This window comes from Drosophila eugracilis, unplaced genomic scaffold (assembly GCF_018153835.1).
Source record: "Drosophila eugracilis isolate 14026-0451.02 unplaced genomic scaffold, ASM1815383v1 contig_90, whole genome shotgun sequence".
Classification (NCBI taxonomy): Eukaryota; Metazoa; Arthropoda; class Insecta; order Diptera; family Drosophilidae; genus Drosophila; species Drosophila eugracilis.
The window spans coordinates 11,110,913-11,129,039 of NW_024573812.1; the positions used below are offsets into that span (position 1 = coordinate 11,110,913).

At 40.1% G+C, this 18,127-nt stretch overlaps 1 protein-coding gene across 1 annotated transcript in view; it reads right to left on the minus strand.

Moving 5' to 3' along the window:
• Nucleotides 1-17,673, minus strand: part of LOC108114904 (zinc finger protein jing) — a 119,883-nt gene extending 102,210 nt beyond the window's left edge. Inside the window, exon 1 of the mRNA XM_017226077.2 lies at nt 16,633-17,673. Within this exon, the coding sequence (XP_017081566.2) occupies nt 16,633-17,261 (629 nt within the window). The 5' untranslated portion in view covers nt 17,262-17,673. The remainder of the gene's footprint in view (nt 1-16,632) is intronic.
• Between the last annotated feature and the right edge of the window lie 454 nt (nt 17,674-18,127).

The window sequence follows — 18,127 nt, forward strand, 5'->3', positions numbered from 1 at the left end:
AATTTAGGAATGGATAATCAGTAGTTGTTATTTTCCCCCTTATTCGATAAAAAACCAAAGATGCTCAAAGGAAACAACTTTAAAATCCATTAAACTGAAAAAGTGAATAACATTCACTCTGCTACACCCGCTCCTTGAAGAGTCCTCTTCCCTGGTCCCATTCAACGGCATCCGAAGAAATCGCCGATGGCAGAACAAAAACAAAACGTAAGGCGCATCGCGAAATTGTATTGTGCTGATTTTGTGTTTGGCTAATTCGTCGTTCGTTCCCCTCCTGCTCACTACCCTAAGCTGTTTATTTGTGTTTTTATTTTTATTTATATTTAATTTGATGTGTCACTTGGAATTGTCGACAAGCGGGGGAAGCAATGTCAACATGGGCGAGTGAGAAATTAAGATTTAATGTGGGTGAAACAGACAGAGGCACGGAGGAGCACATACCGGTACGAGTATATGGGAGTACATATGGGTGCAAACATATATACATATATATATGGTGGGTGGTGGAGGTTGGACTGTCGATTTCAGCTGTTCGCGTGTATCCGCGAATTTGTATCTGTGCATCGGAGACTGTGAGCGAATTCGAAGGTTGTCAGACTATAGGCGAAATAAAATATGTTTGACATGTGCCTCCAACCCGCCAATCTGATCATAGTTCTCCAGCGACGCTTCTGCATTTGGACAATGAACTTGGAAAGCAGCAACTCGTTAAATTCCCCCTGACATATATTGACATATATTGTCTGGTGGTGTCTGTCTAGCAGAGATCCAAACAAGAACCACCACGGAACACTTTTAATCAATCAATATTTCCCAAATATTAAAAAGGAAATTTATGGGCCATTTGCAGTTAAAGATACTTGGAGAATTTGTGGCTTACGGCCCGTGGCAATGTTTCCACACAAATAAATTCAATTTAATTTAATTTTCGCTCCGGGTCAGTTACAAATTATATATCATTTGGAGCCAGCTGCTAATGACCCAAAAGCGGCAAATGTTGTAAAATTTATACGTTTTACGGCTGCTGTGATTATTACGAATTTGTGATGTGGGCCTGTGCCTTTGCCCGCAAGAGCATCACAACATTCGGAATGTTCAAGTGAATTACAATTAATTATGAATGTTAATGATCTCCGAGAAGAACAAAACTAACAAGGGGGAGATGGGCCTGCGGATAAGTCAGAGCCGAACCAGGAAGTTTGCCCAAAAAAAAAAACAGCCCAAAACATGCTCGCAGAAAACCAAGTCAAGTCCAAGCTACCACAGCTGTTTCTGATGTTAATTTCATGCGTCCAACAGGTTTGCCTCTTTGCCCACCGAGTAAATGCCACCATGGCTTGCCGTTTTCTGTGCCATATTTCACGTTAGTTTTAGTAATTTTTCCATTTCGCCACGCTAACTACCACACAGCGTGCACTTAAGTGTCGTCGATCCGCATGTGGATGTGGATGTTGATGCGAGTGCATGTTCGAGCACGAGTATCTGCAAGTACGCTTATCCGTATCTCTTTAGCCGCCACCAGCACTCGGAAGCGAAGGCCCAACCCCATTCCCTGTCCCTGCCCCCGTTTCAGGCTCAATCCCATTTCCAATTCCAGCCTGCCTAACGTTTTGCCGGTTTTAATAGGTTTTCGTGCGCCTAGGGGCAACACACACACTCAGACCCGAGATACCGAGATACCGCGTATCTTGTAGATACTTTATCGGCCACGGTTTCGACTTTAGCTCGGAACCGCCTTGACTGGCTTATGTTTAATTACAGTACGCCATTCGCTTGTGAATTAGTTTCGAGAGCCAAAGAGCTGTAAAGTTGTACTTGCCATAAATAGGAAGAGGTGGGTTAAACAGACATTTAAGAATTCCTGGAAAGTACTTTACTGTCTGATTCTAACAAAAGGATGAGCTCCAACCAATTTTGTTTAATTTAATAAGTACATTTGGTTGGAAAATAGGCGCATTCAGATAGTCTTTTGCAGTACATTAATCAAATTTAAGAAAAATTTTAAACACATGGATTGAATCCGTCATCGTCCCTGATTTAAAATTGTATGCCTTCCGCGACAGCAAACCTCAAAAGTTGCAATTTTCAATGGGTTCTCAAACCACAGCTGCTGCAGCTGGCGGTGCCTTTCAAGCCTAGTCTCAATAAAAATAAAAATGTTCATGCAAAGAGTGCCAGAGAGTGATTCGGCTGAACGAACATGAATGCATTCGAGGCATTTGTCCCGACGACAACCATCATTTACACCCGGCCAGCGAGCAGTCCTCGATACCTGTTCCCGATCTTCCGCAGAATCCGGACGACGAAGACAAAGGAGCTGCAGAAGCGAACAAAGGAAAGGAAATCATGTTTCCAACTGCGACTGAGTCACCGGCTGGGTGCGAAGAATGCTGCCAGGGTGATGGAGAGCAGTCAGGGTTTATGGGTTGGGCTCGGGATGATATGGGAAAGGTGTAAAAAATATTAAAATCATTGGATACATTTAAGGAGTAAGCACCGCAGAGCTTGCGAATTCCCGGTGAATTTATTAAGGTCGGAGACCATTTCTGACTGCCCTGTCTGGTTAGAGGAAGAGTATCTCGGCTGACACATTATTTTTGCTGCTCGACCAAATGTCTGATAGCCGTAGATAAGGCGCTCAGAGCCACTTGGGCATCTCGGCGACTTGGCTCCAATAAATTGGATTCCGTGAATTTGTAATGTGCGCTCAAAAGTTCCAAAGAACCAGCAAGAAAAACAAAAGTAACAACAAATAGTGTGTCTTGTCTGCTGAGCAAAGTATTCGACATACACTTATTCATAGGAAACTCGAGGTTCTGAGATATGGCGACCAGACAAATTGGGATATGTAAAGCCGAGTGTTGCCGACAAAACTGTCAACAGTCGGGCACTGGCAGAAATCGGGTTCGACACTAGATGTGTAGTCCACAGGGATCTTTGGGATTCGTGGTCCATTTCTCTCAGTGTACCGTCCCATATTGTCTGTCCATCAGTCAGTTGTAAATCCACACACAGATACACACTCTCTCGCGCGCACAAGTGCTAACTTAATTATTTAGCATGCGAAGAGCAACAGTAACAGGGACAGCAACAACAAAGGAGCAAGAACAACTTCAAACTTGGCAACAAAGAAAGCCCGCTAGACCCCCTCCTCCCGAAAACCCAGACCATTCCAACCAACAAGTGCCGACAAAAGCCAAAATCTCAGCTGAAGCAGCAGCAGCGTCGCGAAGTTGAAGCTGTGTTTTGGGCTTTGGTTTCGGCTTCATCTCCAGCTGCCTTCCTTTTTTTCGTTTCTCCGTTTTGTTGTTAAGTAGATTTATGCACGTCTAGTCTGAAATTATTTGAAACAAGTTTAAAAGGCATATGGGCAATCTTCAAGGAGGGGGAATCCGGCGACTCAGGTAAAGAAGGGCGTTTCAGACGGCGGACCTAAACCTTAAACCACACAGCCAGCGAGCGGGGTATGATGGCCACTACATGGGATCGCCATGAAGTATACGAAATACAACGGCAAACATATGTCGACGTCGGCGACGTGCAAAAGATACAGGTAGGAAGATACAGATACAGATACAAATGTATCTGGCCCAGGCTGCATGCAATAGCCTGTCCCTGGCAATGATGCTGATGCCGCTGCTCTCCCGTGACATTGGCAGGGTTCAAGAACAGGCCAGGGGTAAGCTCTTAACGTCCACGGTTCCACGAATTTCCCATTTTTTTGGCAGGCTTGATTATGATTTTAGTGGGACCCGCTATGACGATGATGAAGGATTAACATGCCCAGTCTCTGGCAAAAAAGCGACGATACATTCGATACTTGCCAAGATACGACGGCACTTACTACTGCAACTGTTGTGGTCGATATAAGTTTGAGGGCGTGGTCTCTTAAGAGCAACACTTAAAGGCGCTTGAGAAGTGATTCTACAAAGGAGGAGGGGGTAAACAAAAAACAAGGAACTGGAACTGAATCGAACACTTGTGGAACAACTAGCGCCATCTGTGGACAAACTCAGCCATTTGTTCATATGGACTAACCCTCATCAGCGTACTATGCCGGGTCATGGTTAGATTTTTAATCAAGCGTAGCCACCAGGGTGGGCTTTCCCGTGAGGGGTTCGGGGTCCAAAACAACCCTTCCGATGGACACCCTCTTGTGTCCGCCTTTCTGCGGAGTCACCGCCACTGCTCATCAATTGCATTTGGTCAACGCCCTCGGGGACTCCACCGCAACTCTTCATTTTCGTTTTCTGTGGGGCTTCCTTTGGCATATCGCGTGACTCGTCAGTCCAACAGGCAAAACTGATAAAAGGACCAAGAAGATGCGAAGGGAAAAGAGACAAATACATTGGCAACGCCTCTGATGGCTCGATGGCCGACAAGTATCTTCCTCTACCCGTACTGCTTCATTTAAAGAGGCCCACGTAAAGTCCGAACGAAACAGCAGCATTAAATTCTCATCATTTCAAACCTGACTTTTCAACAGCTCACCAAAAAAGCGGGCGAGGGAAAACAACAAAAAATTAATTTATTATTTATTTACAATGTCCACACAAAAGTTTTGTAATGTTTAAGCCCCGGCAATTAAGTGACAGAAATTATCATCTCCCCGGGATCTTCCACATGTGTCAAGACGGGGGTTCTTTTGAGGGTTAAGGGCCAGCTCTAGCTAGCCCTTGTCATAGCTGGGCCTTTTTCCTATTCCCCGCCAGTTGCGTGTTTAATAACATTATGATTAAAATCATTTTGTGTCACAGACAATTGTCGCACACACTCGCTCTTGTACTTTAGTACAGGAAACGGACATGGGACATGTCAGGGATTCAGGACACTCCCCCAAAAAAAACGGGGGAACCCTTCTTAATTTCTATTTTGATCTAGTGGCCTCTAATGAGAGTTTCTCTGGGATAAAAAGTCAAACAAGAGGATATGCGGTTGACACGCATCGTAATTGGACAGATTCTCAAAGATTAATTACTGTGTTGCCGGGCGAAAAAATTATGAGCTTACAAATTAGGGATTATCTAAAACAAACATAAGTGTTTAATTAGTGTTTTATGATATAGAAAATAATGTTGTTGCTAATTGGCTCTATTGTGGCATGAAACCATCAAAAACTCAAGCGGGAAAGTATCAGCATGAACGAAACCCATTTATTCATAACTGTGTGATAATCCATGTTGGTATTATAATTAAAATATAATCAGATAAAAAAAAAATATATATATAATATTATTATTATTATTAGATTACAGGAAAGTTCGCACAAATTGCAAAAAAACAACAAAATATATCTCTTTAAAAATATATATAATTTCTTGGAAAACATATAATCTATGACGCTATATGAGCCAGGGAAGTAAACCCAGGATATTAAAAATATCTGGGTTATCAGGTCACTGAATGCGTCATGGATTGCCCCATAGTTTTAGTACATTAAATGAGTGATAATTTTATTTTAATTTTTCGCTTTGCCTTACTAAAACTGAGTTCGGGTACACCCAAAGTGATAAGGCCTTCTACGGCCCTCCCACTTACCCTGACTTATGCAACTATCTGATAAGTTCCTGCATTAGCTGGGTGACAGCGTTTACCCCTCGATCCACTGCTCCAGCACGCTGGATGTTTGGTTTGTTTTATGTCTTGGCAAACATTTGATAAAGCAAAAAAGGGGAAAAGCAAAATGAAAAATCCCAAGGCAAATATCGGTGGAGTAAAAGTTAAGCAAACAAATAAATATTTGTTAATTATTTCTGTCACCGACTTTTCTCACTGACTGTGCGTATCTGCAAGATTTTTTGTCGTTGAACTTTCGGGCATTTGCGTGTCAATTTTAATGAGCGCAGTTAACATTTTAGAGCCCCCAGGAAAAGTTGGCCCTTCCAAAGGCGTTCACCATTTGACACTGGACAAGCAGTGAAATTTGGTGTATTTTCTTAGACTTTAGTGGTTTGATTTACAGTGGACATTTACGACTGCCGCCCAACGAAGAAAACTCCGCCCACATATGGATTTATGTACGTAAGAGCCAACGGACCCAGAAACGAACAAAAAATTCCCTCACGCACTTTACTACTAAATCGCTAAGAGTATTTTAATTAAATAAAAATAAATGTTCAGGGCTTGCTGAGTTACCAGGTCCGAGATAAAGTGAAGTTCGCAGGGAAGTAAAAATATCTGTGGAATGTCAGGACGAATTTAGACGGGCATCGCATCTTGGTGAGGTATCTTCTTTTTTTCGATAAATTTAAAGGCTTTTTGCAATAAGCACGAACACAGCAATGAAAAAGTGGTCAGCAAAAAATAAAAGAAAAATGTAAAAACATTTTGTTCCTATTTGATTCATAAACTTTTTTCTTACACCCCATCAGGAACTTTGAAAACTTTGGCAGGGAACCGGTATTTTTTACTTCTCCTTCCCATACATAGTGTATAAAATTCATATACATATATAAAATGAAGTACATATATACAGTCGACTGCAACGGACAGAACGAGATATAGAGGCAACAACGACAGACGAGGCCTGTGCTGATGTCAGACAGAACCAAACCAAACCAAACCGAAAATGTATCTTACGGATACACAAACATGCCGCACGTCTTTGTCTACGTAAATGGCCCATGAAAATGAGGCAAGAGTATATATGTATTTATATATATGGACAGCACCAGCACAAAAACAACAAGGAACTCGACAGGAACCACAGCGGCAGGACAAGACGAGCTCAGCACGACAGTCGCCGTCTTTTGGCGCTTCGCTTCGATGGCGACATCTTCATAAAATGAAAATAAACAAGAAGAAACATTATAGTCGAGAGCCGCGACTTTAAAATACCCCTTACTGTTTTAGACAATTTTAAAATATTCATTTTGCTAGTGGAAATGGACAAATCATGTTTACTAACTGATGGTGACGTCACTTTCCATTGGGAGGATACAAGGTCAAACGAAGGCATAAATTATAATATTATGGACGACCTGGAGAGTAATCAAGAATCCGCTTGCTTAATCTCAACTTTGTATCTCTAATAGTTCCTGAGATGAAAATTAATTTGCATTTGGAGCATCACAAAACCTACATGCCTAATCCGAACTTTCTATCTCTAATAGTTAACGAGATATCAGCTTTTCTAGAAAATGCGAAAACCGTTATTTGAGCCTTGTGGGCGTATGGGTGGGTGTGGCCGGACAATACCACCACTGTAAGATGTGCTGGCATCTAAAGATTATACATTCTGAATTTCTTTCTAGCTCTAATAGTTTCTGAGATTTAAGCGATTTTAGTTTTTCGCTAATCTTCATGGTTAATCTCAAGTTTGTATCTCTTATAGTTCCTGAGATCTCATCGTGCATACAGACAAACGGACGGACAGACAGACATGGCACATCGACTTCGCTATTGATCCAGATCAAGAATATATATACTTTTCCTGTTACATACTTTTCAACGAATCTAATATACCCTTTTACTCTACGAGGAACGGGTATAAAAAGTGACAAAAATCGCGTGTTGATAACAGCGCGTGAAAAGGAGGGATGGGCCCTTAACTTGTCACCCAAATAGACGAAACAAGCTGAAAATATAGTTACTAAAGCTAAACCAAAGTGCTTTATGAGAAAAAGCTATGGATGGCTTTGCTAAATATTATTAAAATTGACACTTTTCAAAACAAATGTATGTCAATTTTCCCAAAATAAAACTTAATTTGATGTTGTAAAACCAAGCAACTTTATGAATTTTTATTTAACTACAAACAGAACAGAAAAAGCAAATATTTTATTTTAAATCGAATAAGATGACCTTTAATGAATTTAAATCACTGATTTTGTAAAAAGTATTTTTGATAAATGAATTACATAAAAACATCAAAACTAATCGAGTACGCTGAGTAAAAAAATGGATTCAAATATGCCAACTATTACATCGCTGGCGATTGCCATTACAAACTTGAATCTTCCAATTTTGGAGTGTTGTAATTGCCACGCTTCGGTTGCACTGATGCAACCTTTATTGTTGTTGCTAATTTGCTGCTTGCTGTGGCGGAAAACCAAATTGAATTTCTAATGAACTAAAAATGAAATGAAAATTGAGCGAAATGCGGTTAATAAAGGTGAAATACAACAGTTAAACCAAATAAACAAGAAGTGCCTGTTATATATCATCCAAATTTCAGCTTTCTTTGTTTCACCTTCAATAGTTAAATGATTTTTAACTAAAAAGTGAAGTGCTGCGATTATAAATCATAGTTTTTCAATGATTTGCATTACCTGAATGGTTAAAAATGATATTATCTACCGAAACTACCTACAAATATATATTTTTAATCTTGTTTTGGCTCACCAATAAATGTATGCTTATATTTTAGGAAACATACAAAACGGAAATAGCAAGGCCCAGTACGAGAACCTAAAATAAAATAGTTATTTAACTTTCTAGAGTGATTAGATCTTTAAAGTTATACCTATAGGCATCAAGAGGTACAGGCTTCGTTTTTCATTTAATTCGACTTAAATAATATGCTGAAAGCGAAAAGGTGCCTTTTCAAATTAATGTGCAATTTCCCTCGAATTGAAAAAGAGTTTATCTCTACTGGGTGGTGGGAATGACTGATTGGATGACTGGCCGTCCGATACGCTTCAACAATCGGCTGCCAATTGGGCCACAGCTCAACGTTAATTACATTTCCATACTGAGCAATTAAGGCCCACAAGAACGAAATATCAAATTCCTGTATACTTTTTTGGAAGAAGAAAGCATTTTATATTTATACATATTTATATTTAAATAAGTACATACGAGAATACCACGATAAATAATATCGAAAATTTGATTTTCTTTTTTCTGTATTGAGTGCAAAATAATACTTATGATTTGACTTTTGAAATACTTGCACTGAAATTGTTTATTAAACTCGACTTTTTAATACAAAAACCCTATCAGTAATATTAGTATTCACGTTACAAAATCGAAATGATTTGTATTATATTATTAAGCGACTTTGGACCCCACCGGCGAACCTTTGGTCAAAGCACTTTTACCTCCGAGAGGGTATTCCGATAGCTTCGAGTGCCCCATTGGACAGCCGACAGCGGCAGTGGCTGTTAAGTGTCGGTGCTTAAAAGAACTTGCATGCCACCGTGTAATCATAAGCAACATTGTCAATTACTCAATCATTGACAGAAAAATATCCACGCGAATAATTGAAACGGTGGCGTCCACTATTATAGTAATTATGCGTTGTCGGGCACTGTCTTTGCCTTTTACGAGTGTGAGAAGGGTCGAAAGCGACGATTACTTGCATAAAGCCAACAATTTTATTGAAAAGGCGTTAGAGAAATCAGTTGAAGGTTGCACCTGTTCCGGATTCATATTGATATTTTTAACAGCTTAGGCGATGAGCCCACTTCCTGTGATCCCCTAAAGCGTAATTACGTTTTAATTACCGTTTGATTTGAAATTCTCTAGAACTGCCACTGGCCATGCTACCGCATGCAATTCGGTATAATTTTATATTAAAATAAACGTATTTATGCAATCGATTTGATTTTATTTTGGCTAATTAGTATCGCAAACTCGCTGCCCTCAACAAACCGCAAACTAATTTCACACGCAAACACAAAGTAATAAAACACAAATAAAAGAGGACACACTTTCAAACAGTCCGTGTGACATTGCCTCTGGGTATTTATTAATTTGTATATTTTGACACAGAATATTATGTCTAATCAATGGTCCAAACAATGGTCGAGAACCACAACGAGCACCATACCAAAACCAATAAAATCCACGGGCGACAACAAAAAAATCGGTTTCAATTGACAATTCAATTCAGCTTGATCAAATGTCAGGCTAGAACTTTTTAAGCCGATTATAATGGTTGTTTAGTACTCCACGTTTCCCTTCCATTCACGCTGCGAAATCATTCCCAGAGTTTTCAATATTGTCTGTCGTTATTGCCGGTGGTATTTAAGCTTCCGACTGTCAATGAGCATTGAACAAAGTCGCCTTCAGTCACTTTTTCTAGCCTGCCTTTTCCGCTCGTCAGCTCTTTTAAATTTTCTTTAATTAGCTTTGGGATTGGCGCCTTTCTTCAGCTTTTTTGCCATTCGATTCGGGTTTTCAGTTACACTTTTCCTTTTGAAAGCTTCTTAATGGATGTTTGTGTTTCGAATCATCTAAGGAAAAACGTTTAACAGCGGAGGGGGTGATCGAAAATGAGAACTCCTTGGAAATGTTATGGAGTTGTAGTTTCTACAATTATTTTATCCTCTCTATATAAGTTTTAACATGATTAGTTTTGTAATCACATATTATTCAAAAAGGAAGTTATTTAGTAGAGTATATCACCGTAACCAGCTTTGATTTCAGAACTGACAACAAGACCCCTTTCATCCTTTCCTTAATATCCGAATGAATTTACCACACTTCTACCGCGATGCACCCATCCATATCATTCAGTTTCCTTCACTCAGATAGCTTAATAATACCCTGTGCAATCGCGATGTCATTGCATCAAGTGCGTCTGTATCGCGCACTTATCATTCGATGCCTGTTGCAGATGCAGATGATGATGCTGCTACAATTGCTGCGACTGTGGTAGAGGCAGAATAATTGCCACATGCGCCACAGAATTGAGTTCAGTTGTTGGGCTTATCACCGCATGACCACCATGGCACATGACTCATACGCCATGTTTGTCCAGCCGATGCTTAAAAAGTTAATGACTAATTTTCGCTAGAGCACAGCTCGAAAAAAGCCGATGCCTGCTATAGCCGTCAGTTGGTTTTCGGGATGCCTGTCTGGCCAGCGATGTCAGTTGGTAATCGGAGGGGGATGGGGTTAGCTTTCCGACGTGCTACACTGCTTTGCTGTTGTTATTTCAGCTGCACGCCAGAATCAGGGAGGGATCTACATATTCGTACATGGCTTGTGTCTGCCTGAAAGTGCACATTACACTCAGAAAACAAGTGGACAAAAAAACACCCTCGACTTTTGACTATATGGATTAGTATACAACACAAAGTGTGAGAAATGAATAATATTTTTTCTTAATCTAAAAAATATAAAAAGAAATACTTACATAACCAAGTAATCTAATGTTTTGGTGCGATTTTAGCTGGTTCCTATAAAATCTGTGACTTAACACAAACGTTCTAGCCCTTTTAGTTCTGCATATGATAATACCTATAAACTTAATTCGGACTGATGGACGTACATACGGACGTGCCCAAATCAACACCGCTATTGATCCCGATTGAAGGATATATATCATCAAAGGTTCGGAAAAGCTTTCTTTTTCTACCTAATTCAAAACGTTTATACCCTTTTACTGTACGAGTTAGTCAAGGTTATTAAGAGACATGCCGTGAAGTGTCTTTCAGATTCGGACTAATAAGATATACGATGTTAATAATATTCATAAATATAAATATAAATATATATAAATGTATGAATTTATTGAATTATTGAATAATAAAGTACTTTTTGAAGTGTAGAGGGGAAAAGAGGCGGCGGGAACAAAAGGACAGAGGACACGGGTCCATCGCGCGCCGCCTGACGTTATAATTAATGAAAATTTGCCACGAGTCTGTATGTGCTGTTGCCGGGCCCAAAAGTGCGCTCACAAAATAGATGCAAAGTCCAATGGACCACGCCACATTCAGACATTTTGCTAATATGATTTTGATTTTGGTGGCCGGCATTAGAATGCCATTAAGTTGTCGGTTTGTTGGTTTTCTTTCCAACGGGGCTTACACACTGTGATTCTGGCGCGTCGATTTGCACATGAGACGTGTAAGCGATGCATAAATTATGCATCTGTTGCACAAATGTGCTTATGGGGCAGGCCCCAAATGGAATACTTCGGGGCGGGGAAACAGATCCATGGAGTCTGGGCACTTGCTGCCGTCGGGTTGTCATTTCCTGTCTCGAAAGCCCTAATTAAAGAGTTGAATAAAGTACTGAGGAACGGGACTGATTAATTGTTATTGAGATTACAGTCCAAGCTAAATGGATTCAGGAGCTAAAAGAAATAAATATGTTTTGTTTATTCTCGGCTGAATCTTGTAATTATTTTATTTGTTTAATAAACAACACATTCGGACGGATTGCCCATCATTTTTTCTAATTTTTCCATTCCGACTACTTAAATCCGACAATGCTGGCAAGTGACTGGTAAAATTGTCTCTTAAGCTTACCTTAGCACTCTTTTCCTACAGTTTTACTTGGCTAATTTTACCTAATAGCGATTTAACTCCCCCAGCCTTGATTTCAACCAAAAAGTCCCTGTTCGAGACCAGCTTTGAGTTTTGCCTTTTTGATTTATGGCCCCGAAAAGTCGCGCACGTACTGCAACTAGTTCGCCCCCTCCCTCTCAACCACCCCCCTTTGTAACCTTCTAGTCATTGTTTGTTGAGACAAAGTAGCGTGCGAGCAGGGAAAACAACTGCAAACGGCAAAAAATGTCTGCATTCTACAATTGCGAATTGCAATTTCCATGGAACGTAAATAGAAGCTATTTAGCAAAATGTGCACGAAAAACAAAAACAACTACAACTACAAGGGGCACCAGCATCCCATCTGAAAAGATACAGCCAAAAGGGGGCGAGGTAGGGGACTGGAAGGAGAGTGGAAAGGGGTACGTCAGCTTTGCTCCGTTTTGAGGTCAATGTACAAAGCATGCAACCAGGCAGCATTTATTACGACTTAATGCGCTCCCTGAGGGAAATCGGGGGACTTCGGTTGAGATGGGGACCAGTGGCGGTAGGTAGGTGCAAGGGCAGGCTCTAATTTCGTGTTTAAACTGCTTTTCACACAACCACTTATACACGCGAGGGCATGGGAGTGGTTGGTTGTTGCCCACAAAAGTAATATTATATATAAAATGAAAACATGAACAGGATGATTTTGAGTTCAAAAACAAAAGGGTGTATACCCATTTCCACAAAAAATTCACTCTCAATATAGGCATTATAAAGAATATTGAATTCTGGAAATACAATCATCCATCATTTAAATACAATGTTACCTAAAATTAATCGCACATCCTTAAAAGCAAATAATTACGTTTCTACTTAAATAAATCGTAAGGCCGATTTTCTGACGTATCCGAAATAAGTTTTTTTAACCGTAACTTATGCTGTATTCGTTAAAAGGTAGAAGGAAGCGTTTTCGACCATATAAAGTATATATACTTAAAAAAGAAGATTTTAGAACCTGAGATCTTAGGGCTAAGTAAAAAGTAAGTCAGTTACGTATGTTGAAATATACAAAATACAACAATCTGAATTCCATTTACAGGATACAAACAAATTTAATATATTAAATAATTTTCGCATTTTGAGTAGATCAGGAGTGGGAGATCAGCCCTTTCCGCTTTAGGGTAACTCAACAAAAAAGGAACAAAAACAACTTAAGAATGCGGAGAACAAGTTGAAAAAAAGCTAAAGGGGATGGACAGCAAGAGGTGCAACAAAGACAGTCTAAAAGCATTGGCGGCAGCTAAGACGGGGTTCAGATACAAGCAAATGGTTGGAAACAGCGACAAAGAACCAACACTCTTGCCTGACTACTGAAATGGACAAATAAAACGGTAAGACAAAACAAACAAAAATAAAAGTTTACAAGCTTTATTTCGATATAAATTAACAATAAAACCTGAAAAAAAATACATATATGTAATAATATAACGGATAAGCTGATCATAAGAAAATCAAAATATATTATAACAGAACATTATTTGATTGCCGTACTACTAATTGTCAAGGTTGATTATAAAAATGATTTTAACATTATTTGTTTATTATTTTAAGGCCAACTTTTGAAAAAAAAACTTTAGACAAGAACTTAAAAGTTCGCCTACATTGAAATCCGTATTCGACTGGAGGACAAAGCGATTTCCGTCTTCTAAGTGATGGCACTTAGTAGCACTTTTTGGCTGACCATGTACTTGAATGCGACTGCTGTCCCAAATGTTGGCCAAAAACGAAAGTGCAGCTTTGGCCCATTAACTTGGCTAACTTGCATAAAAGTGCAAAAAAGGAGCCACCGAATGGCAATGCCAAAATGGCAAATAGCATTAGAAACACGGCCACAAAAACACGAAAAAAAACCTAGCAATCGCAACTTATTATATTACACTTTCAACGTCATCGCTCGATGTTGCCGCTGTCATTGCAATTGCATTTGCAATTGCTTTTGCTGTTGCTGTTGCAGTTGCTGCCGTTTCGGAGTCACTTAAACGAGATAAATCAACGTGGGCGATTACACAATATCTCAGGGTGATTGTCTCCCCCGAGTGCCCCTGCCCGCTGTGCATGACTTGGCAAAAGTGCAACTGCAACTGCAACAGCAAACAATCAGCAAAAGCAAAAGAAAAAGCAAGAGCAAAAGACTCGCGCCATTGGAGCAGTGGGTCGCACTTGGGGTCTTGTGGAAATATGTGGAAAAACGTGGAAAACCTGTAAGACAAAAGTCGACAAAATCAATAGCACACACACTAGCTCACGCGGGCGACACAGCAAATAAACAAAAATGATGACAGCAATTGCAGCAGCAACAATTGCTGGTGCTGAAGTAGGCTGATGTTGTATTTTCAGCTTTATGAGCGATAATTAAAGTTAAATGCCTTTGCTATGAAGCTGCGGATGTTACTTGTAGCTGCTAGCTCTACTCATATACGTACACATATACTTTTTGTATAACCCTACAATTTGTTTTGTTTTCTGGAAAAAAATAAAATTTTAATGACTTCTTTTCGTGAAGTACGAATGCTTTTTTGCTGCTCATGCTCTCTTGCAGAAGCCAGAGCGAGCCATCGGATCGAGGTCAACAAAAAAAATTAAATATGCCAGAGACAATAAGTGGATCGAATCCAAATTAAGCAGAAAACGCATGTTTAATTAACCCATCGATGTAGTTTAAGGATCTTTGCCAAAGTGCAAAAGCCAACTTCACAACTCTACGAAGACTTAGTGCAAGTCAAAAGCGAGCCAAAATAAAAACAAGTCCGGCTGAAAATAAACAAAATCATGGAAAACCAAAAGCAACAACACAATTTCATGTTTTGTGACGACATACACACACAAAACAAAAAAAAAATAAATAAATCAAAAAGAGTTCAACGACCAAAAGCTTAAATGATTTCCGACTGCCAACGGAGAGGAGCAACGACAACATCACTCACCAGCCGACGAGAAGACGCGATCTTTGGGGGAGTGGACGTTGATGGGGCCAATTGACAAAACATTCACGAAGCGTCAAACATGCTGATACAGATACAGAATAGCCGCGATAATAGCGCATAGATAGTATTTGATATTTTTGAAAGCTAAACTAGGAAATTTTTAAAAATAGCGCGACGTGAACCTTGACTAACTTAAAATCAAAAACCAATCAAACTCCTCCAGCACATTCAAGTTTGATGTTCCATTTGGCCCGACAGAATATGCACTAGTATCTGCATCTATATCTACATCATTGCAGCCAGGAAGCCGCCCACGCGCCGCATATTGAAATCAGCAGCTACTGGGGCTCATCAGCCGCCATTTGCGGCTGATAAATGAACGCATGTTGAGCTTATCTGCCAGATACAAACGCCTGCAGTCCGGTGCGGCCTTTGCTTTTCCTTTGTTTCCATACTGCGATGCGAATTTTTAATGAGCGGAAATTAGTTGGCATTGCGGCAAGATGTTTTTGTGGCTGCCCATTTAAGTGGATACAAATGTATCTGTAAGCCATAAAATCACAATCTATGAGGCACGTGCCTAGTGGGCTCTTTACAAGACCGGATTCTCACAGGTATGTAGGAGTATGTGCAATTATCGAATCGATTGCTTGTCAGATAAATTTTACGCAAATCGGTTCATAGTTGGGTTAGGGATTTGATTAATACATTGATTACGGCCTAAATGGACTGCTATTTGTGGTTACGGGATAAGTGTCTTGGAAATCACATTTTTCGCTCACTTGTTGGGAGTGCCGGGTGCTTGTATATTTAGAATATCCCGTTTTAGCTCAGACTTCGTGCAGCCTGCCAGTTCCCAGATACACTCCTGCATTTAAGTCTTCAGCCAGCAAATATGCCTAAGATATGTATTTGTCATCTTGCATTTTTGGGGTATTTAATGACCGCCCATATAAAGTTGAAAATAAGTATGAATATTTACAACGGTGATAATAATATTCAAACTATAATATACATTATCTACTTTATAAGAAATATATATTTTCTAAAACATTGAAACAAACTTGGCAAGAAGATCATTAACAAACACATCAGCACCACAATAAGTCCCTAAAAGATACATTTGTTGGAAATGAAGAGTACAAATAGAGGTCAGGTTTTTATTGGCTTATATTTTAGTATATGCATGAAATATACTAAAAAAAACTCTAGAATATTACTTCTAGTTAAAACAAAAATGTAGCTTAACAATAACATTAAATTCAATCATACTTTAGGCCCCTAATGCCCCTAAAGAAGTTCAAGTTTGAGACATTAGACATTATTAAAGTTTCGATATTGAACGCATATTTCAACATCTGCCTTAACCAGTGAGTTTTTACAATCAGAGCCGTTGCTGCTAAATTGTACACCATTTCCGCATTATAGTCGCAACATGCACTCACCTGTCTGATGATTCCGATGAGTCGTATCGATCCAGACACCGCTTCTTGGATCCCTTCGTCCCGCGTTCTCCTCCAGTTGCTCTGGATGCTGTTGTTTTGCCAGCTCCCACTCGAGTTGTTGTTGCTGTTTTTCTGGAGCCCTGATAGAGCTGAGATCGCAAAGCGTTTATATCCAATTTGTCTGCTTGGGCACCAGCACTGCCTCCCAATCCGCCTGCCCCACGTTTGGTGCCCAGCACGATGCCAATGCTGCTGGGCGAACTGAATGGTCGGGCGGGCTTTGCCGGAGGTTTCAGTTCAATATTTAAGGACAGAGAGGGGGGGATGGGAGGTGCAGGGGATGGTAACTGTGTATTGGTGGGTGTGGCAGCTGTTGTAGGTGGTATTGCTTCTGCGTTGCTGTTGTTGCCGACGCCGGCGCCAATTGTCAAACTGTTTAAATTGACGCTGTTTTTCAGCTGATCAAACAATGACAAAGTCGCGCCAGAGATTAAAGTTTTCTTTCCCGTTGCTGCTGCTGCTTTGGCGGTTGGAAGGCGTAGCTGAGTTTCAACTCCTGCTGGTGCTATTGCTCCAGATGCCGATTCTTTAGTCATTAATGCCGTATCCTTTGGCTGAGTGGCTGACATATTCCCTCACTTTATTCGCTGTGTGCCTCAGAACTATTTCCCTTGTCTTAATGCTGTGACGATGCGCTTTATTGCTCTAAAATGCCATTACTCCTGATCCCCTGTGCCACAAACGTGCTGTTTTCTATTATTTTATTGTAAGTTGACGGAAAGGAAATTTTAATTGCTTTAATCGGAAAGTTTACTGTCAGCAAGTCTAGGCCGCGTTGCCTTTAAATGGTATTACCATTCCGATTTTCCCCATCAGCTTGCAGAAATTGGTATTTAAATTTCGCCATGAACTTGCATTTTTCCATCTTTTGTGGGTCGGGCTCTCGAGTTACGAGTGGTGGAAATATTTATACGAACTAAACAGGAAATCATTTAAATCAATTGCATTTTTGGGCTTCTCGCATGTAGCTGCACTTCACTGCTGCACACTTTTTCAATTGGATTTATATTTCAGAAGAAAAATCACTTGATCAGCATTTAATTAATAAACGTTGCCCGATTAATTTTGATTTTGCGGGCGGTTGTTGGATTTTGGGCACCGTTATAAAGTGTTTCACTATGCTTTACGGCTTGGTGAATGGCTGATTGTTATTTCGTTCTCGGCTGTTTCCGGTGAGCACCCGAAACATATTCTGCAAGACTGGCAAAAACGCGAGATTCGCAAGTTAAAGAAAGCGGCAATGAAACCGAAATTGTAAACGGGTAAGTCAGGTTAACCGGTCTTAGCCGTTGTGTTTGCGAGCCAGCTTTTGTTTAATGACAAAAATGGCAGACCAAACAAATCGCAATCTAATCAAATGCATTCCACTGTGCCACTCACTCGGCAAACTAGTGCTTAGCCTATCACGGGGCCAACTTGTCTAGCAAGCATGCTA